This window comes from Choloepus didactylus, chromosome 7 (assembly GCF_015220235.1).
Source record: "Choloepus didactylus isolate mChoDid1 chromosome 7, mChoDid1.pri, whole genome shotgun sequence".
Lineage (NCBI taxonomy): Eukaryota > Metazoa > Chordata > Mammalia > Pilosa > Megalonychidae > Choloepus > Choloepus didactylus.
Window position 1 is genome coordinate 10823522 of NC_051313.1, and position 21792 is coordinate 10845313.

Here is a 21792-nt window from a genome sequence, read left to right on the forward strand (position 1 = left end):
TCCTGTCTCTTTGCTAGATCTCGGCTTGATCTCCTAGTCTGGGGAGGTCACTATCCACAGGTGTTGCTGATGACCCCCACTTGCTTCTCTCTCACCCCAGAAATGTGCCTGGCCATCTGCTCTGGACTAGGACGGTCTTCAGCCTCGTATTAGGCATCCAGAGTATTCCATGACGTACCACTGGGTTGATATATGTTGGCGCAACCTGGAGATGGAGGCCCCATGTTGCTGTCAGAGAAGCAGACACCTGCCTTCCAGAGCTCAACCTCTATCCTGAGCCAGAAAAGGGCCCATGAGGGAGAGGACATTGCTCACCCCTGCTCTGGCATGGGATTGGCCATAATTTCACCCCATTTAATCTCCTTCTATTAAGGCTTGGAAACAAATAACCTGGAGCTGGTTAGGACACATCCTCACTCCACCGCTGTCGTCTATGGCCACTGGTCTCTAAAGTTGAGTGGTGTATCCCAGAGAGTTCGCAGAATCTCATAACTTTTATGTATATATATATTATCATCTCAACCATTTAAATATTTCATAGCTTGAGTAGGTTTATAAAATATGAAATAAATAAATATGGTATAATTTATTCACATAGGAGGTACGGGCGCAAACACTTTTTACAGATACTATCAAAAGGTGGGAGCCTACCACTCTAGAGAGCTCAGTAAAAATCACATTTCCAGGTGACCCTGCCATGAGTAGCCTTTCCCTTAATTATTCTACAAACAAAGTTCCTGGCATGAGGATCAGTCTGTGGTTGAAAATATTCAGAAATACTTGTTTTTGTCCACCCCGAGCTCAGTTTAGGACAGACAAGCTTTCTTTTTGTTTCCTAGTGCAGAGGGCTGACTCTAATCTATCTTTTCACCAAGTTGTAGTCCTTTGAGGGTCCTGGTTTTGCGGGTTCCACTTCCCCCTGGTAGACACAGGGCCTCCTGTCGTGTCCTCTTGGGGTGTTTAGACCCCAGCCCTAGATGAGGGTGGACAAGCTATGGCCTAAGGACTCAATCCGGCCTACGACTTGCTCTAGCAGATAATGCTTTATTGGAACAGAACGTATTCCAATATGTATCAGCTATGGCTGTTTTCACGCTAAAATGGCAGGATTGAATAGCTGCAGCCTGTGTAGCCAAAAATATTCCCTGTCTAGCCCTTTACAGAAAACATTTGCTGACCCCTGCCCCAGATTAATGAAACTGAAAACCCTGCCCTCTACTCCACCCCTTGGGCTGCAGGAACATAGGTTCTTGGATCACCCCTCTAGCTTTACTTTTCCTCTTCTTTTATTTCTAGCCCCTGGCAGTTTTTACTCTTTTGCGAGCCTGGCTAGGTATTTTAAAATATATCTAAACAAACATATGTTTTTTTAATCTAGAAATTTTTATCAAGAAGGTTTTCAGGTACATAGTCTACCATGTTGCCAAAACCAGAGGTCTCCCTTCTACTGTCTTTGAATAGCAATATATTTTTTTTTTATCTTCATTTTATTGAGATATATTCACATACCACGCAGTCATACAAAACAAATCGTACTTTCGATTGTTCACAGTACCATTACATAGTTGTACATTCATCACCTAAATCAATCCCTGACACCTTCATTAGCACACACACAAAAATAACAAGAATAATAATTAGAGTGAAAAAGAGCAATTGAAGTAAAAAAGAACACTGGGTACCTTTGTCTGTTTGTTTCCTTCCCCTATTTTTCTACTCATCCATCCATAAACTAGACAAAGTGGAGTGTGGTCCTTATGGCTTTCCCAATCCCATTGTCACCCCTCATAAGCTACATTTTTATACAACTGTCTTCGAGATTCATGGGTTCTGGGTTGTAGTTTGATAGTTTCAGGTATCCACCACCAGCTACCCCAATTCTTTAGAACCTAAAAAGGGTTGTCTAAAGTGTGCGTAAGAGTGCCCACCAGAGCGACCTCTCGGCTCCTTTTGGAATCTCTCTGCCACTGAAGCTTATTTCATTTCCTTTCACATCCCCCTTTTGGTCAAGAAGATGTTCTCCGTCCCACGATGCCAGGTCTACATTCCTCCCCGGGAGTCATATTCCACGTTGCCAGGGAGATTCACTCCCCTGGGTGTCTGATCCCACGTAGGGGGGAGGGCAGTGATTTCACCTTTCAAGTTGGCTTAGCCAGAGAGAGAGGGCCACATCTGAGCAACAAAGAGGCATTCGGGAGGAGGCTCTTAGGCACAACCATAGGGAGGCCTAGCCTCTCCTTTGCAGCAACCGTCTTCCCAAGGGTAAAACCTATGGTAGAGGGCTCAACCCATCAAACCACCAGTTCCCTATGTCTGTGGTCATGTTAGCAACCATGGAGGTGGGGTAGGCGAATACCCCTGCATTCTCCACAGGCTCCTCAAGGGGGCACTACATCTTTTTTTCCTTGTTTTTCTTTTTTTTTTTTTTAACTTTCCCTTCTTTTTTAAATCAACTGTATGAAAAAAAAGTTAAAAAGAAAACAAACATACAATAAAAGAACATTTCAAAGAGACCATAACAAGGGAGTAAGAAAAAGACAACTAACCTAAGATAACTGCTTAACTTCCAACATGTTCCTACTTTACCCCTAGAAAGTTACCTAATATAGCAACATTTCTGTGAACTTGCTCCTACTATATCCATCAGAAATTAACAGACCATAGTCATTCCTGGGCATCCCCAGAACATTAAATAGCTTATCTGTTCTTCTTGGATTATTGTTCCCCCTTCCTTAATTGCTCTCTATTGCTAGTTCCCCTACATTCTACATTATAAACCATTTGCTTTACATTTTTCAAAGTTCACATTAGTGGTAGCATATAATATTTCTCTTTTTGTGCCTGGCTTATTTCGCTCAGCATTATGTCTTCAAGGTTCATCCATGTTGTCATATGTTTCAACCAGATCGTTCCTTCTTACTGCCGCGTAGTATTCCATCGTGTGTATATACCACATTTTATTTATCCACTCATCTGTTGAAGGACATTTGGGTTGTTTCCATCTCTTGGCAATTGTGAATAATGCTGCTATGAACATTGGCGTGCAGATATCTGTTCGTGTCACTGCTTTCCGATCTTCCGGGTATATACCGAGAAGTGCAATCGCTGGATCGAATGGTAACTCTATATCTAGTTTTCTAAGGAACTGCCAGACTGACTTCCAGAATGGCTGAACCATTATACAGTCCCACTAACAATGAATAAGAGTTCCAGTTTCTCCACATCCCCTCCAGCATTTGTAGTTTCCTGCTTGTTTAATGGCAGCCATTCTAATCGGTGTGAGATGGTATCTCATTGTGGTCTTAATTTGCATCTCTCTAATAGCTAGTGAAGCTGAACATTTTTTCATGTGTTTCTTGGCCATTTGTATTTCCTCTTCAGAGAACTGTCTTTTCATATCTTTTGCCCATTTTACAATTGGGCCGACTGTACTATTGTCATTGAGTTGTAGGATTTCTTTATATATGCAAGATATCAGTCTTTTGTCAGATACATGGTTTCCAAAAATTTTTTCCCATTGAGTTGGCTGCCTCTTTACTTTTTTGAGAAATTCCTTTGAGGTGCAGAAACTTCTAAGCTTGAGGAGTTCCCATTTATCTATTTTCTCTTTTGTTGCTTGTGCTTTGGGTGTAAAGTCTAGGAAGTGGCCACCTAATACAAGGTCTTGAAGATGTTTTCCTACATTATCTTCTAGGAGTTTTATGGTACTTTCTTTTATATTGAGATCTTTGGTCCATTTTGAGTTAATTTTTGTGTAGGGGGTGAGGTAGGGGTCCTCTTTCATTCTTTTGGATATGGATATCCAACTCTCCCAGCCCCATTTGTTGAAAAGACCATTATGACTCAGTTCAGTGACTTTGGGGGCCTTATCAAAGATCAGTCGGCCATAGATCTGAGGGTCTATCTCTGAATTCTCAATTCGATTCCATTGATCTATATGTCTATCTTTGTGCCAGTACCATGCTGTTTTGGCAACTGTGGCTTTATAATAAGCTTCAAAGTCAGGGAGTGTAAGTCCTCCCAGCAGTATATTATTATTTGCATATTTCCTTGACTTGACTACTTGTTCATTTTCAATTCTTCTTTGTTTTCTGTTCAATGCTTTTGGGCCATGAAATTTCTCATCTACATAAGTCTGCATCTGCAGTGTTTGATGCATAACGCTATCCTTGCCATTCCATTTAAATGCTCCATATTTCTACAGTCTTTTCCTTTCTAATCCATTGATTATTTTACAGTAAGGTAGTTTTCAAATATATATTTTGGCTATCTTATGGTTCATAAGTATGGTCTTTGTAATATTAGTTCTTTAAGATTTGTGAAGCATTCTTTGTGGCATAATATTGATCGGTTATTACATATTTTTCAGGTATACCTGAAAGGAATTTTTATCTGGGTTCAAGGCTCTCTATATGTATGTTATATGAAACTTGTCAATTGTGCTCTTAGGGTCTCTATTTTAAATTTGTCTGCCAGATACATCAGTTTCTAAAAGCGTTATGACAAAAACTATTGTAGTTTATATTTGTCTGTTTCTCTTTGTAGTTTTATAAGTTTCTGCTTTCAGAAGGCTGTTTTCTCAGTGAGCATAAAGCCCATGATTGTTGTCCCCATTGCGGATTATTTAATTAATGTTAAACTTCCTGGCTTAGAAAAGTTGAAAATCAATTCTCTTAGTGGACAACTCAAACCCTTTTCTGAGTTGAATCTAGCTCCGGGCTGCCGGTTTTACACTCCGATAAAACATGGGCAAGGCACAGACGTAGGGACTGGTGGTTTGATGGGTTGAGCCCTCTACCACAGGACTTGCCCTTGGGAAGACTGTTGCTACAAAGGAGAGGCTAGGCCTCCCTATAATTGTGTCTAAGAGCCTCCTCCTGAATGCCTCTTTGTTGCTCAGATGTGGCCCTCTCTCTCTGGCTAAGCCAACTTGAAAGTGAAATCACTGCCCTCCCTTCTACGTGGGATCTGATACCCAGGGGAGTGAATCTCCCTGGCAACATGGAATATGACTCCCAGAGAGCAATGTAGACCCGGCATCATGGGATGAGAACATCTTCTTGACCAAAAGGGGGATGTGAAAGGAAATGAAATAAGCTTCAGTGGCAGAGAGATTCCAAAAGGAGCCGAGAGGTCACTCTGGTGGGCACTCTTACGCACACTTTAGACAACCCTTTTTAGGTTCTAATGAATTGGGGTAGCTGGTGGTAGATAACTGAAACTATCAAACTACAACCCAGAACCCATGAATCTTGAAGACAATTGTATAAAAATGTAGCTTTTGAGGGGTGACAGTGGGATTGGGAAAGCCATAAGGACCACATTCCCCTTTGTCTAGTTTGTTGATGGATGAGTAGAAAAATGGGGGAAGGAAACAAAGAAACAAACAGACAAAGGCACCCAGTGTTCTTTTTTGCTTTAATTGCTCTTTTTCACTTCAATTATTATTCTTGTTATTTGTGTGTGTGTGGTAATGAAGGTGTCAGGGATTGATTTTGGTGATGAATGTACAACTATGTAATGGTACTGTGAACAATCGAATGTACAATACGTTTTGTATGACTGTGTGGTATGTGAATATATCTCAATAAAATGAATATTAAAAAAACATTAGGCAAAGTTTTTGTTATAAACACAGAAAATAGATTACTTCACAAGCAACCACATACCCTTTGTGGTGTTTGAATACAGAATTTAATTAAAAAGTATCACTGTGAAGTTATTACTATGCAGAAAATGCAGAGAATCTCTTTGGAACAAATTTTCTCACCACACCGCTTTTTTTCCAGCTATTTTTTTCTGAACATTCTACATTCTAGCAAATTCACTAAATAATAATGATAAAAGGGGTTGTAGTGCTGAATTGGCTTAATAGCCAACCCAAAACAATATACTAAAATATAATGAGTGTTAAGCTTCAGGAAAAAAAAAAATATGTAATGATCATTTGACTGATATAATCATTTTAAATAATATTTTTGGTTACTTAAATTTTAAGGCAATTAGGTGTTAGTGATGAATGCAGGATTAAGTCAAGCAATTCAGCTTAACAAGTGTACGAATCAATAGTATATAGGTTTGGTTGGGCATATAATCAATGTACCCCAAAACATAAAACCTTCATAGAGTAACTAAAAGAAAAAATAGTCAATGCCTCATAACAAGTTAATCATTTTACATATGTGTAACTAGTTTACTTAATTAAAAACCTTACAATACAAAAAGAAAAAAAACATGGGCAAGAGCAGGAGCTCGTTCTTAGGTTCTCGCTTGCTGGTGTGCAGTTTTACTGTGGCTTTCTGCAGGGATTTGTCTTGATCATTCGATGACTCTCAATCCTGTAGTTCTGGTCCCAGACAAAGGATGTGGCCTTCCAGATGGTACCTCTTGGTCCGTGCCCCTGTCACTCTGTTCCGGTTTTCCATGACTGACTGGTATACTTCATGGTTGGGGGTTTGAGGCTGTTTTACATCAGAGAATATTTTTTCCTCTATTTTTTCACTTTTTAAAATGGTTTTTGGTCATAGGGACTTGCGGCTGAAGTAAAAATAATCGTTACTTTATCATTGTCATTTGGAGGACATCAAAGTTCTCTTCTTACCCAAGTACTTTCAGTGGATTTCTTTTCCCTAGGAAGGTGTGAGATACTTTGACACGAAAAGCTGAAAAAAATGAAAGAAAGTTGAGTTAGATGTGATAGATGTTGATGCCAAGCAAGTGTATGCCTAGAATCAATGAAAAACAGGTTTTGCTGGGCAAAAGAACCAATGTAGGCTTTCAGAGACCTGTTTTATGGATTTAAATACATAGCTTCCACTGGATTCATAGCAGCTGTGAAAACACATGCACACAGTCTGTTTATGTTGAGAGGGTCTGTTTTTAGTTCTTAAAGCTGTTTCTTGAACGTCATCTTACTATTTCACTTGTTAAAGCCATTTGGTAATAAAGGAAGAATGCTCTTTGAAAACATTGATCTTTGAAATTTAGAGTGCAACTTACGTTTCAGTCTTCTCTCTCTGTTTTTCCTTTTGTAGTATGACTACGAATATGATGAAAACGGTGACAGAGTCGTTTTGGGAAAAGGCACCTATGGGGTCGTCTACGCAGGCCGTGACCTGAGCAACCAGGTCAGAATTGCCATTAAGGAAATCCCTGAGAGGGATAGCAGGTATGATAACTGGCGAGCGAAAGCTCTCTTCTAAAGGACTTTGGGTTGTTACTAGCATTTTTGAAAATATTTCGGTGGGATTCTAATTCATGAATCTGGCTAAAAACACCATCGTCTGAACCGGTGCTCCCTGGGGTTTAGCTGCTGCATCAGTCGGTGGTCCGGGTGCAAGACCCTGCTGGGAAAGGAGAACATCCCTGATGGAACATGGGCGGGGTGGCTGCCGTGTGTGGGGCTGAGGTTATGGCGGATCTTAGTGGCTTTATTGTTAGGATGGATGGGGAACCAGCACTCTCAGCAGTGGTCGGGGCCACAGGTGGTGAGGCCTGGTGGAAAAAGGAACAGATTCTAGAAACAGGAAAGTTGTTCAGGGAACTGTGTGCTCCAGTGTTTGAGTTAGGGCTCTCCAGAGAAAGAGAAGCAACTGAGGGAGAGTGTGTGTCTAAATCTATATCATTCTATATCTGTCTCTTTCTATCATATATATAGATTTGGATTAGATAGATAGATATGGATATAGATGTAGATCTGTGGTTACAAATGGATATACTATAGATATAGATACAGATTTAGATATAGCTATATGGATTTATTTTAAGGAATTGGCTCATGATTGTGGAGGCTGGCAAATCAGACACCTATAGGGGATGCTGAAAGTTCTGGTAAGAGTGGATGTTGAAGTCTTGAGACTGAAGTTTGTAGGGCAGGCTGGCAGCTCAGCAGGATTTGTATGCTCCAGTATTAAGGCAGAATTTCTTCTCAGTTTTGGCTCTTAAGGTCTTCAGCTGATCAGGTGCGGTTCTCCCACATCATTGAGGGTGATCCCCTTTACTTAAAGTCAATGACTGTAGATGTAGACCACATCCACAAAATGTCTTTACAACAGCACCTGGACATAGTGTTTGACCGAATAACCATTTGGTTGCACACAGAGTAACCATCACCTCGAGTAGCAGGATCATCTGCTGTCCCAGCCTTGGCTGCTTCTCCAACTAACCATTCTCTCAGCCTCAGGATTTCTGCTGCCTCTTGGCTTCTCTTATGTCTTCTCTCTGTAGATACTGCTCCCGAAGTCAACCATGGACATTTGCTATGGGTAGTGTACTCAGAATCTGAAGGAGAGAAGATTGGATTGAGTTGTCACATGGTCCTTATTTGGCCAAACTTTATTTCTGAGCTAAGTCACAGGCCCCTTTCAGCTGCTCTTGAGTCCACTTGCCTTTGACCATGGTTGAACTGAGGGAGTCCTCTGTCAACCCAATATCTTCACTTGTAAGTCTGAAGGGCATCTCAAGCTTAATGTGGCTGAATTCATTTCTTAGGGCTTCTGTATCAAAGCACCACAAAGTTGGTGGCTTCAAACAACAGAAATGATTTCTCTCACAGTTCTGGAGGCTGGAAGTCCACAAGTAAGATGCTCCCTCTGCAGGCTCCAGGGAGAACCCTTCCTGGCCTCTGTCAGCTTCTGTTGGTGACCAGCCACACTGGAGGCTCCCTGGCTTGTCCCTGCATCACTTCAGTCTCTGCCTCTGCCTCACGCGGCCTCCTTCCCTCTGCATCTGTGTCCCTGTGCTGCTTCTCCTCTTCTTACAAGGATGTCACTCATGCCGGATTAGCTCCTGTCCAAACCCAGTAGGACCTTCTCTTAACTTGATTACTTCTTCAAAGACCCTGTTTCCAAATAGGGTCACGCTCACAGGTTAGGATGTTGTTCTAGTTTGCTAATGCTGCTGGAATGTAAAACACCATAAATGGATTGGCTTTTATAAAAGGGGGTTTATTTGATTACACAGTTATAGTCTTCAGGCCATAAAGTGTCCATCAACAGAGGGTATCTTCACTGGAGAAAGGCCATTGGCATCCGGAAAACCTCTGTTAGCTGTGAAGGCACATGGCTGGCATCTGCTCTGGAGTCCTGCTTGCATTTCAAAATGTCATTCTCCAAAATTTCTACATCAGCTTCCAAAGGCCATCTTCAAAATATCTGTCTCAGCTCCAGCTCTCTATGAGCTCCTTCTGTCTGAGCTTGTATAGTGCTCCAGAAAATTAAACAAGGCCCACGCTCAATGGGTGGGGCCATGCCTCCATGGAAATTATCCAATCAGACTTATCATCTACAGTTGGCTGCATCACATCGACATTGAACCAATAGGTTCCAACCCAATCCACACTAATATGTCTGCCCCCACAAGAATGCATTAAAGAATATGGCTTTTTCTGGGGGATGTAAATATACAAACTGGCATAGATGTCAACATATCTTTTTGGGGGACACAATTCAATCCATACCAACGGCCAAAAGTGAACTCTGGATGTTTACCTACAAACATACCCTACCTCAGTTTTTTTCTGCATCAGTTAGTGCCACCTTGTCCATGCAGTGGTTCTGGTGAAACCCTGGGCTTCGTCTGGATTCCTCCCCTTCTCTCGCACTCCGCATTCACTCCATCAGGAATTCCTGCCCTCTCAGCCTCTGTAGTAGATCAGGAACCTTTCTACTCTTTCCATCACCTCTGCCACAAACCCAGTCTAAGCTCCCAGGTCTCTCACCCAAACTTCTTCCTGCAACTGCCTCCTAACTGCTCTCTGCTTTCACTCCCCACCCTGCCAGTCCTTCCTTCTCAGAGAAGCCAGGGAGATATTCTGCAGCAAAATCACATCGTGTCCCTCCTGCTTAATCCCGACAATTGATTCTTATAGCAACCAGCATAAAATCCAGATCCCTGACCCCAATCACCAAAGCCACAGGCGATCTGCCACCATCTTCACCCCCTCCTCCTGCCTGGCCACATCGCCATCTTTCTGTCCGTAAGGCACACTGAGGCTCACCCCCACCCCCATCCCCAGGTCTTGGCAGGACTGCCGAGGTTCAGCATTTAGTTCTCAATTCAAATGCCAAGTCCTCAGAAAGGACTTCTCTGACTGCCCCCAGCTAAACACAACACCCCCTCCCATACAACCAGTGTCCCAGGTCCCAGCCACCTGTCTGTCTGTCCATCCTTAGTGCGTGACTTCAGCAGTGGCTGCCCTGCCTCCAGCCTCCGTATTTGCATTCCAGGCAGGCAGAAGAAAAAGGAAAGCATCCCAGAAATGTCTAGCCTACATCCACCTCTATTTCATGAGCCAAAAATAGCCATCCCTAACTGCGGAAGGCTCGGAGCCCTGTTCTTTCTGGCTGGTCATTTCATTTCTCAAAGCAAAATCAGAAAGGGTGAAAATAGATACTAAGAAGGCCACCCGCTGTGGCTGTCTAGCCACATGTATAGTTTCAAGTTTACGTCTTTTGTGGCCTGGTTTCAGAGTTTTCTCTTTGTTAATTCATGAGACATCCGATGGATTCTTTTGAAGCGATGATAGAAATTTTTCATTGAATGCATATAATGATGTTTATAAAGTTGTCATGTTTACATTTTTAAAAAAACATTCCTATAGGTTCCAAAGTCATAAATATTGAGTAGATTTTGAGAAAATGTAAAATTTAATGCTCTCACCGCTATCAAATTGCTGCGGCCAAATTTGTTGACCATTAGGCACATCCCCTCCCCTTCCACCAGCAGATGAATTTAAAAAGACACTTGGGAGAAGATCGCTTTTAAAATGACCTTTGTAGCTGAAGTTGATTAAACTGCCACAGGATACCCACAACACACACCAGCACCATCGAAACGTTTTCAGCCCCATCCTGCAGCAGTGCAGTTGGCCTAATGTGGGTTGTTTGAAAGCACTCGGCTGGCAAGCCCTTACCTTCATCAGCTGGTACAGTGCATCTTTCTGGTACTTGTATAAAGAGATCACAGTGAATTCTATCACATTGTTTTGGGGAAGGCATAGCAAACAAAGGTGTTCCCATCTGGAGAAGCTTAGATGTTCCATTAAAATGACAGCAGTGACAAAGGATAAGTGCTAAAGTAGTTTGATGGATGTGAAAAATGCATGACCCAGGACCATACATATTGCATACATATAATATGTAATACATGCATATATACATATTATATATTAATTATATGTATAAACTTTATGTATAATATAATATTAATTATATATAACTAATGCACATTACCATCTGTAGGGAAGGATCACAGCAGCAGAAACAGTTTCTTCTGTGTTTCCTTCACATTGGAAAGACACGTTACCAGGATCAGAGTGGTTGTAAGAGTGAGGTGGTGGATTTTAAGGACACCCTCTTACTCGCTCCCCAACAAGTTGTTCACCTCAGGTTGGCTTCCTCCTCGGACATTGTACACACCCCTGAACTATTTAAATCAGATTTTCTCCAGTCAGCCATATATTGGAATTGATGGGCAACTTTTAGACATACTGATGCTCAGGCCCCACCTCCAAATATTCTGAGGTGGGGTCTGAGTTTTTAAGAGCCCTCCTGGAGTGCAAGTGTGCAGTCAAGCTTGAGAACCACTGGCCTAGGCGGCTATAAGTGGAGAACTGACTTGGAGGGGCTGCTCTGGAGATACTGTGGATTAAGAGATTTTTCAAAGCCATATATAGATGTCTTCTATTACACCATTTCTTATTTGCATTTTTATAGCTAATTGAGAAGAAATATGATTTGCTTGTAATTCCCATGAAAAAGCGTTACTTATTAACCTGAACAAATTATAATTTCATGCTTATTCAGTACCAGGCACTTAACCTTAGTGAAAATTGCTGGGTGTTCCCAATAATTTCCATATCGGAAAAGAGATCTTATTCTTAGCTAGAGTGAGACCTGACTAATTGCAAATTTTGAGCGATCCTTGGTCTAAATCATTGAGGCTGAGGGAGGGATATTTACTTCTCCAGGATCCTAAATTTAAGCAGTCATGATTTGAATTTCCAAAAAACGTCAAGAGGTGGGAACCTTTGTGTTCAAAATAAACTGAGTTAATCGCTTGCTTCAGATTACTAAATCAACTTGATCTCCTAAATCTTTAGAATAGGCACAATATTAGGCACTAACTTACACCATCAAGAGTCTCCATGATGCAGTGTAAAGTGTTTGAAATCCCATGGAAAAGTAACTTTTAAAGGCCTTTATAGTTGAGAGACATTACCTAAGTATCTCACTGGGAGACTAGATATTGGTATTTCACAGGTTGTCTCATTCAAGCAGTTATAAAAATGGAAATCACTGTTCCTATCTGAGGGGGATCTGTTTAATACCTGCCCTTTGTGGTTCCTGGAGAAATTCTGATGACAAATAAAATGTCAGAGATCTAAAATACAATTCATTTTTTTCACTGGCTGCTTTCTGAGTCATGTTTAATGGGTTATATGAGGTCATTTAAGTCAAATGAATTTGGATTATTATAACTTGCCAATTGCTTTAGCTCTATAGCATACCCTGAAAGAAGAAAAGAATAAAATCTAATAGGATTCGGTAGAGAATATGGCTTCATGAAAATAGTATTATTCAATACTAAGCAATTCTAATATTTGTTATTGGTATTAAAAAATCCATTTGCTGATACAGACCTGCCAGTGTAAGATGTGCACATTTCCTGCATGTCAGGCCGAAGCAGCAATGAGTTAGCAGGTTTATATAAGTAGGTAGTGACTTTCACACCCGAAACCTCCATTCCATAACAGCAAGCAGACTTCCTAAACGCCAGGGGGTGGCTCTGAGTCTCTGTTTATCACTGCTGACACACCACTGTGTTTAGTTACATGATTATTATATTACAGCCACATTGAATTCAGGATTGTTAAGAGTCTACAAGCTTTACAGTACTTCACATAATCATCCAAAGTGTTGTTGGGTCTGTTCCAGAACCATAAAATACTTTTATAATTTGATTCAGCAACATATACCAAGTACATGATTTTGAAGCCTGGTTTAAAGCTGGTCTTTCAGGTGGAGATATGGTTAGAATTGGGTAAAAATCATAATGAAATACATAGAATTGGTGAGGATTTTGAAGCAAGGCTCAAAGAGACTTGGGGTGTAAATGGCTTTCTGTTTTCTGTTGAAGAGTTGACGGGTCTTTCAGGAAGTTCTGGAATGAACATTAAAGTAACTTGCAATTTTCATCTTCCTGGGCAAGAGTCGCCTGGGAAAGTGAGGTTGTATTGATGAGAACAGTGAGATAAAAAGTGCCGTTAATGTGGACAGAAAGCTGTGTGGATGGTATTGATTCCTCGGGGTTCGACTTTGTCACTTACTAGCTCTGTGGTCTTGGGCGGGTTTAGTCAGACCCTCCTTGAATCCATTTCCTCACTTGTAAAATGGGATCCTAGTAGTAGTCAGCAGGCAGTTTTGCCGCCCGCCATCTTCTTTCTCTCCTCACCCTGCGCCTCGCTGGTGTGTCCATGTGGTCATTGCCAGACGTCACAGGCTAAGGGCGCTGTGCCCAGGGGCTGCCCCCTTCAGGCACTGGCTGCAAGTTTGGAGGTTCCCACCACCCCCTCAGTTTTGATAATTGGAACGACTCATAGGACTTAGGAAGGTTTATTATAGCAAAGAAGGATACAGATCAGAAAGTGCCAAAAGAAGAGATGCATGGGACCAGGTCTGGGAGGGTCCCCAAACTCAAATCTTCTGGTGTCCTCTCTGGAGGCATCAGGACATGGCCCCCTCTGAGCACAGTGACGTGCGTCACCAACCAGAGAAGCTCCCGGTGTCTGGAGTCTTTATGGGGGATCTCCTCGCCCAGCGTGGCTGGTGGAATCAGCGCCCACTGGCTGAGCTCAGCCCCCCGCCCTTCCCCTCCAGTCAGGCCAATATCACCCGGCTCAGAGCCCAGCCCTCTCATCACAGGGTTGGTCTCTGGCCCGGGAACCCCCACCCTGGGCCAGACAAAGGCCAAATTTAGAGGTCAAAGTCCTTACTATACCCTTTCCTCATAGGGTCCTTTGTGACAAATGAGTTAATATATACAAAGAGCTTAAAACATTTCCTGAAACATTTTCCCTCCAACCCTACCACAGCCTCCACTTCATAGAATTTATCTTATGAGAAAGAAAGACCTTAGAAAGTCAGCTTTCATTTGTTCTTTTTTTGCATGGGCATATATTTAGCTAACATTTTAAGTCTGTATTGCTTAAATTTATATGCTAAAATAAAGCCTGGCTACATAAATAGCTCACCAACATTTGCATATCTTTCAGATACTCCCAGCCTCTCCATGAAGAAATAGCATTGCATAAACATCTGAAGCACAAAAATATTGTCCAGTATCTGGGCTCTTTCAGTGAAAATGGCTTCATTAAAATCTTCATGGAGCAGGTCCCAGGAGGTAGGAGATGTTTTCTTTCTTTAAAAAAATAAAAAATTTCTAGGGCCTTGAAGAGGAGTAAAATTGAATGGAATCTACCAGATCACAAGTATTTATTTGTCTAAATTGAAAGAGAAAGTATTACCTTGCAGTATGTGTAAGACATAATAAAAAACTTCAAAACCATTTGATGTCCGTAATCATAACTTGGGTTAAGGTTAGCAATTGAGTGGCCCTTCCCTTCTACTGTATTTGATAAATTGCGTCTTCAGAGCACGGATGCTTTCTTGTCCATGTTTGAACCCCACGGGTCTCGTGCACTGCCTGGAACCGCTGTGAATAACCATTAAATACTGCTTTAAATTAATGTTACGTTGTTAATGTGCTTAAAGAGCTCTATTTGGATGGGATTTTATCCACTCTTTCTCACCTACTTTACAGGAAGTCTTTCTGCTCTCCTCCGTTCCAAATGGGGTCCATTAAAAGACAATGAGCAAACAATTGGCTTTTATACCAAGCAAATACTCGAAGGATTAAAATACCTCCACGACAATCAGATAGTTCACCGGGATATAAAGGTAAAGACTCACTAGGATTCATTTCCCTGATTTCCTTGGTGGGTAATTGTTTTATTTGCAAGAGTACTGGGTTGTGAGTACTCCTTGAAAACGGAAACAGCAGAAACAGAGAAGACTCACTCTACCCTGAGTCAGTTCTTTGTGTTCATGTCTTCTCTCTTCTCCTCGAGGGGTAAGCTCCTGAACCATGATTCAGTTCACATCAGTTCAGCTAACAAAGGTTAAGCCCGCACAGTGTGCCTGGCACCCTGTTAGGTGTTTTTAGGGGTGAGAGTGCAGCAGAACCAAGGGGAACGGGGCGCAGGCCCTGCTCCTGAGTTGCTCACAGGATCTCTTTGTAACCTTGCCCGTAGTAGCTACTCATTAAACACTTATTGAATCAATGAGTGAATGGCTGGAAGGAAAAATAGAATCTCCTTTCTCACAAGCATCATGTACTCTTGGATCAAAATGAAATCAGATAACTCTGTTAGATTCTGTGTAAAAGAGGAAATCCAGAACTAAAACGAATTTTTTACAAAGGCCGGGCTATTGAAAATAGTTAATGTGACCACCCTAAAATCAATCCAAATGGCCGTTTATCTGCAGTACGTATAGCTATATTCTCTAGGCATCCCAAGGAAAGAAGTAACCCGGCATAGAAAAATAAAGCGGTTGGGAAGTTACAAATATTGTAATTTCACTAAGGCACAGTGTCAGATCCCAACCTATCTATGAACTGCATTAAGCTCTAACTTGTTTGACCTTGTGACTTGAGTAGCAAATTGTGAGTGAGAATTTGTGAACAAGAATTCACTGTTGAAATAAGCAATGAGTGAAGAGTGCAGAGTTAGGGCCTGGTTTGTCCTCCGGACACCTTTTCTTATTGGACTTGCAACCAACGAGAGTCCTGAAAGAAAGGACGTGTTTGATCAAATAATCTTCTGCCCTCCAGGGGGACAACGTGTTGATTAATACCTACAGCGGAGTTCTCAAGATCTCTGACTTCGGGACGTCCAAGAGGCTCGCTGGCATAAACCCATGCACAGAAACTTTCACTGGTAGGCCTTCTCAGCCATGATACGGCTTTTTGTAATTAAAGAAGTAATTGCCAAGTTTGAGCATGGTGTGAGAGAGAGACCTGTTGATGTTCCCTGAAAATTGTTATTCGGAATTTAAACTGACCCTTTGTTTGCATTTATGTGACTTGCACCATCTCCTTAAAGCTACTCAAGGTTTTAAAAAACTCAGTGTTTCCTCTTATGTCATTACTTCTCTCTTGGTTGGCCTAAGACAAGGCAAAATTTGTTGTTGTTCTTGTTGTTTTTAGTGTTTCCTTAGCCCAGCCTCTCTGGGCTTCTTACTCCGACTGGACTGGTGCTTTCCGTGGGACCCGTCCCCTCCTTCCTCTGCCTGGAGCCTCTTCCCCTCCTCTGCAGCGTAAACAACCCCTGCCCATTTCCATTCAGAAGGAGGAAGTGACTCACCCCCACAGAAGTAGGGTGGGGAGAGCACTTGCTTGAGAACTTAGGCAATGCAGCCACGGAGCTGCCTCTGGTGCAAAGTTCTGGGAAGGTGGAGCCCAAGCGAGCGGTAACAGTAGACAAGAGGAAACTGAGGCTCAGGCAGAGCAGTGACGGCCCGCGATGGTCAGTGGTCATGGGGAGGGCGCCCAGATCCTCAAACTTGTCTCCCTTCCAGTTCCTACCACTCCAGTTGTTACTATTAGAGAGAGAAATTTAGCCAAAAAAAAAGGCTAATGAGTAACCTTTGATCTAATGTAAAGCAAACTGGCAAGGCAGCTCCATTTCCCACTGCTTATGGAGTGCTTACTGCATACGTTACTCTGCACTAAGTGCTTTCCATGTGTTGTTTCATTGAAACCCATTTCTGAGTCCCGTGAGGTGGGTGCTGGCACCTCATTTGACTGGCAAGAAGGTTGCTGGGAGAGAAGGGACCACGCCCCCTTGGATTTTTGCCCTCTCCTTGGCTCTCTGCTCTGACCATCTTCCCCAGATCCAGCTTCCTTTCCACCTCACCGCAGGATCTGCTCTGGGAGCCTAGAAGGGGAAAGTAGGAGAGAGAAATTCCCTGTTTTCTTTGAGGACCCCCTCCTGCCCCCGGCAATGGGCATCTCAGGGCATGGAATTAAACGCATGTATAATGTATTTTTTCCAACCAAATAAATTCCAAGCCACTCAAAATTTCAAAGATCTTTACATTTCTTTCCTCATATGCTCTCAGCTTGGCAAGAGGCATCTTAGATGCTGCCAAGAATCAGTAACTTCTGAGGAAAATCTTCACTTGAACACACGTTCTTTGGGCATGCTGTGAATTCCTTAGCTCCCACCAATCTTATAATTTTTTATTGTGGTAACATATATACAACATAAAGATTCCTGTGTTAACCCCTATCAAGTGTACAATCCGGGGGTTATAATTACACTCACAGGTTGTGCTCCCCTCACCACCAGCCAGCACCAAGCCGTTCCCATCAACCTGTCCCCCTCAGAGCCCTTGCCTTGAACTTCTCCCTCTGGCCTGTCTTGGGAGTGATGTTTGTGACCAGGATTCTGATGTCCTTCCCCAGTCACCCCCAGGTTCCTCACCGCACCCACTAGGTGGCGAGGGAGGAGGCAGCAGGCACCACCACTTATGGAGTGCTTACTGCATACATGACTCTGCACTAAGTGCTTTCCACGTGTTATTTCATTGAAACCCATCCATCCTCCCAAAGCTTTAGGTATCAGTCTCCCAGCTGAGGGTGAGAAAATTAAGGTTCAAAGCGATTCGGTAACTTTCCCAAGATCACAGAGCTGGTAAGCGATAGAGCCGAGATTCAAACTAGACTTAACATGCCAAGTGGAATTCATGATCTTATCCCCAAACCTGTTCCACCCACACCCGTCCCTGTCCTGTCTCGGTGAATGGCGCCTCGGAACCTAGAGCTGTCTGCGGCACCCCCTCTTTCTCGCCCTCCAGCCCCAGCCATCGCGGAAGCCCTCTGGCTCGTGCTTCAACTTGGTCCAAACTTGGGCCACTCACCCACTCCTTGAGCACCCCCCACCCTCGTCCTCAGGGCGTCACTCCGGGCTCCCACCTCGCCCCCTGCTGTCCATTCCCGGCACAGCAGCCTGAGCCCTCCTTCAAGAACACAAACCCAGCCCTGTCTCTGAGCCCCCCTTGGCTTCCAGGTTCTTTCCGAGTAAACGCTACCGCCCTTGCTGCCTCTGCTCCAGGCTCCCGGGACGCCTGCGTGTCCTTCCCTGCCCCAGGCTTGGTCCCCTGCTCGGCCATCCCCCAGCTCCCGGCACCCCCAGCCTCCCCACCTCCTCCAGGTGTCGTCCTCCCAGCGAGGACGGCCACGACTGCCCACCTACAAGGGCAGCACCCCCTGCTCTGCTCTGTTTTGTTTTTTGAGGGGATCGTTGTCACTGGACCAAGGCAGTGGGTTCTTTTGCCTGATGTGCTCAAATGACCAATTCCTGAGACACAGGGTTTCAAAGAGAGGAGTTTTATTGCCAGGTGTGAAGCAGGAGAGCAGATGACCTATCGGTCCAAAATCTGTCTCTCCAAACAGCAGAAATTCTGATGGTTTTATAGCATCAAAAGATGGGCAGGTTTTAGGATAAAGAGTACGATGGCCCCAGATGATATAATTAGAAGTGATCTAATTGTTGAGCATGCACAGATTGACTACATGCTTAGTCACAGAACGTATGTAAGAAAATGGCAGCCTTATTATGATGATGGGCGTGATTTTTAGTATTATAATGAGGTATAGGTGACTTGTAGGTTAAAGTCTAAACTACTACGCATGTCAGGCAGGCCCATTTTGGTTAAATCCAGCTTCAGTTGTCAAGATAACTCTGCACTTGGGGTGGGTTAGTTCTGGGCTGGCCCAAGGCCCTTCATTAATAAACATTAGGGGCTGTCTGTCTTTAGTGATCATAAGACTCTGAAGTAGAAAAACTGGATCAATGGGTACAAGTGAAGGTTAGTCACAAGGTTTTTACAGTCACAAGGGCACAAGATAAAGGCTCTACAATCATTATCAGAGATCAGGGCAGCTTTCAGGTTTCAGATATTTCCCCCTATCTACTCCAATACACCAGAAAGTAAAAAGGAAAATCTGTATAATGATTCAGTAATCATCGTCAGTCCTTAAATCCTAACTTCTCGGTTGTATCATAACAATCACTTTCCATCGTGCAGCCGATTCCATTATTTGTGTTAGTTATATTCTACGAAGTTGTTGTGAACCGTAAATTAGCAAACACGGAACCTTTGCTCCTGGGGAAATACAGGCTTAGGTTCCTGCCGCTTCGGGTCCTAGCACCTTCATCAACCGGTCACTGCCCAGCCTTGTTTCATGTGTCTCTGTTTAGAGACGCCTTCCTTAAATATGTTGTTGGTTCGTTAACGTTGAACTCACTGCCAGCAGCACAGAAACCCAGGCCTGAACGAGGCGTAGTGAACACGAATTTTCCCTTAAGGCACACCCCAGCCTCCTTGTGCTTAGGCGGGCTAGATGGCACTTCAGCACTACACTTGGACCGTTTTAAACAGCGATATCACCAACAAAAACCTAAACATGTGGAAAACATGGCACCGAATAGGCTGCAAAAAGGACACTGGTTTCTAGTATGACCAACACAAAGGCAGGACGTCACATTGCTTGACCTTAGCTGGGAACTGCACATCAGGTAGTGCTTCGCATGTCCACAGATAACCACGCAAGGGCTGTGGGTATTGATTTTGGAACCCCAGCTTCATTTTAGCGTATAGGCAAATTCATAAATATGGAATCTGCAAATAATGAGGATCGATTGTATCATATAATTTACTTATTTATTATGCTTTTAGTTTATTTTCTGCCTCCTGTGCAAAAATGCATGCTTCGAGAGCCCAGGGATTTCTATTTGCTCTACTGCTTTCTCCTCAGCAGTCCCATCGTAAGGCCCAGAGTAGATCTGGTGAACGAATGAATAAATGGAGCGTGATATCAAAATGTAAGCTTTTCACCACTATGCTGTACAGACTTCTTGGGTGCCTGCAGGGGCAAAGAAATTCTAGGGTAGATTATTTTAAAGTAATTTATTTTTTTAAACTTTGGAATGCAATGTATATGAGCGATGGGTTTTAGAGTTAATATTCTTATATGTTTTTCTTTGGCTGATGTTCAGATTGGTTTGCATCTTCATTATCCAGCTCCACCAATCTTTTTATGTAAAATATCGTATATCACGTGTTTGTGGGGTAAAGAGAGGAGTAGATATGAACTAAACTTGGGTTTTTTGGCATCTGCTCTCTGGAAGATAAATGCAAATGGTAGTTAAAGCTCTTTGAAATATTATCTGATGGATAAAAATGTTGCATGATTTATTAAGACCTAACTTGCATTGTCCAATTTCTAAAATTCACTATACTTTTGATCAGTTATAATTCCTGCTCAGGTGTTAATACAACTTAAATTCTCTCATCGATTTTATTTTAGAACCAGAGACAACCAAAGAGAGGGCGGTAGGCTTTAACATATATTTTCTAAAAGACCGTTTGATTGTGTTTAAATCATAAAAAGGAAAAAGTTATCACCTGGGAGAAGGTAAAAGTGAAGAGGAAGTGACAGTTTCTACTAAGGGTGGGTGAATTCTTGGGGTGCGTGCCTGCCTTATCCTTGGCCAAGTGAACTGCTTTCCTCCAACAGGAGGACTGAAGCTGAGAGCAGACCCGTGCCGTTGCCGTTGCGTGTTAGCTGAACGACTGCTGTGTTGTGATGAGATCCCGAGGATAAGCCTGGCAGGATGACCATGCCTGACAGAAATATTATATTTTTAATTATTATTATAAACAACAGCCAGTTTCTAGCCTAGGTGTTAAGGGGATTCATGCGAGCAGTTTTCACCTATAAATCATGCATGAAGCATTCATAAAAAGTGTCTGTATTTATCAGAATGTCTGTCACTTTGGTTATGAATCGGAAAATACTGACATAGCTCTCTTGGATTTGAAGTGAATCCAGTATCACCTCTGGGATGGGTTCCTGCTTGCTGATTATGCAATTCGTAGGGATATATCAGAAGCAAGGAGAGATGGCAAAATGCTCCTGCTGCATCACCTCTGGGATGGGTTCCTGCTTGCTGATTATGCAATTCGTAGGGATATATCAGAAGCAAGGAGAGATGGCAAAATGCTCCTGCTGCCACTCCTGATTCATTGCTGTACTCTGGGAAATCACTCTCAGGGGCATTAGAAATGCAAATCCAGACTCGGGGCCAAGTAAGGAGCTGCAGTTGAGTGTTTTCTGGAGGGACCAGGACAGAACGAGAATGCAGGGCTCTTGGCTCCCCCTTTAATCCTTGCATCAGACCACACACTTCAGCGATTTGAGTCACGCAGCCTCTGAAATTCCCTCTCCTTTCCACTCTGTTCTTCTTCACCTCCTGACTGACGAGTTGTCTGTGTTGATGTCACCTGATGTATGACCTATGGCCTATGATCTTTTGATGGTCCCGTGAACCACAGGCGCACAGGCAGGGGTCTTGTACATTTGACTTACAGAATAAAGTATACCAGAAACAATCAAAATGACTTTTTAAATCATTTTCTTTTTTTTAAATAGACAGAAGAACCATAATTTTATGTTATGTCAGTTTCACCACATAGAATTACCAAATTAACAGAACTGTTAATGTACCTCAGAATGGATTTGCCGGGTCATTTGCAGTGAAATTGACATAACATAAAATTAACCATTTTAAAGTGAACGGTTCTGTGGCATTTGGTATAGTCACAGGGTTGTACACCCACTGCCTTTGTCTGGTTCCAAAACATTTTCCTCATCCCCAAAGGAAAC

At 42.7% G+C, this 21792-nt stretch overlaps 1 protein-coding gene across 5 annotated transcripts in view; it reads left to right on the forward strand.

The window, feature by feature from the left end:
• MAP3K5 (mitogen-activated protein kinase kinase kinase 5) overlaps positions 1-21792 on the forward strand; it is a 216719-nt gene that overhangs the window by 155326 nt on the left and 39601 nt on the right. For all 5 annotated transcript variants that reach the window (XM_037843559.1, XM_037843556.1, XM_037843560.1 and 2 more), the window contains 4 exons: positions 7035-7168; positions 14273-14400; positions 14821-14957; positions 15892-15997. In XM_037843559.1, coding sequence (XP_037699487.1) covers positions 7035-7168; positions 14273-14400; positions 14821-14957; positions 15892-15997 — 505 coding nt within the window. The remainder of the gene's footprint in view (positions 1-7034; positions 7169-14272; positions 14401-14820; positions 14958-15891; positions 15998-21792) is intronic.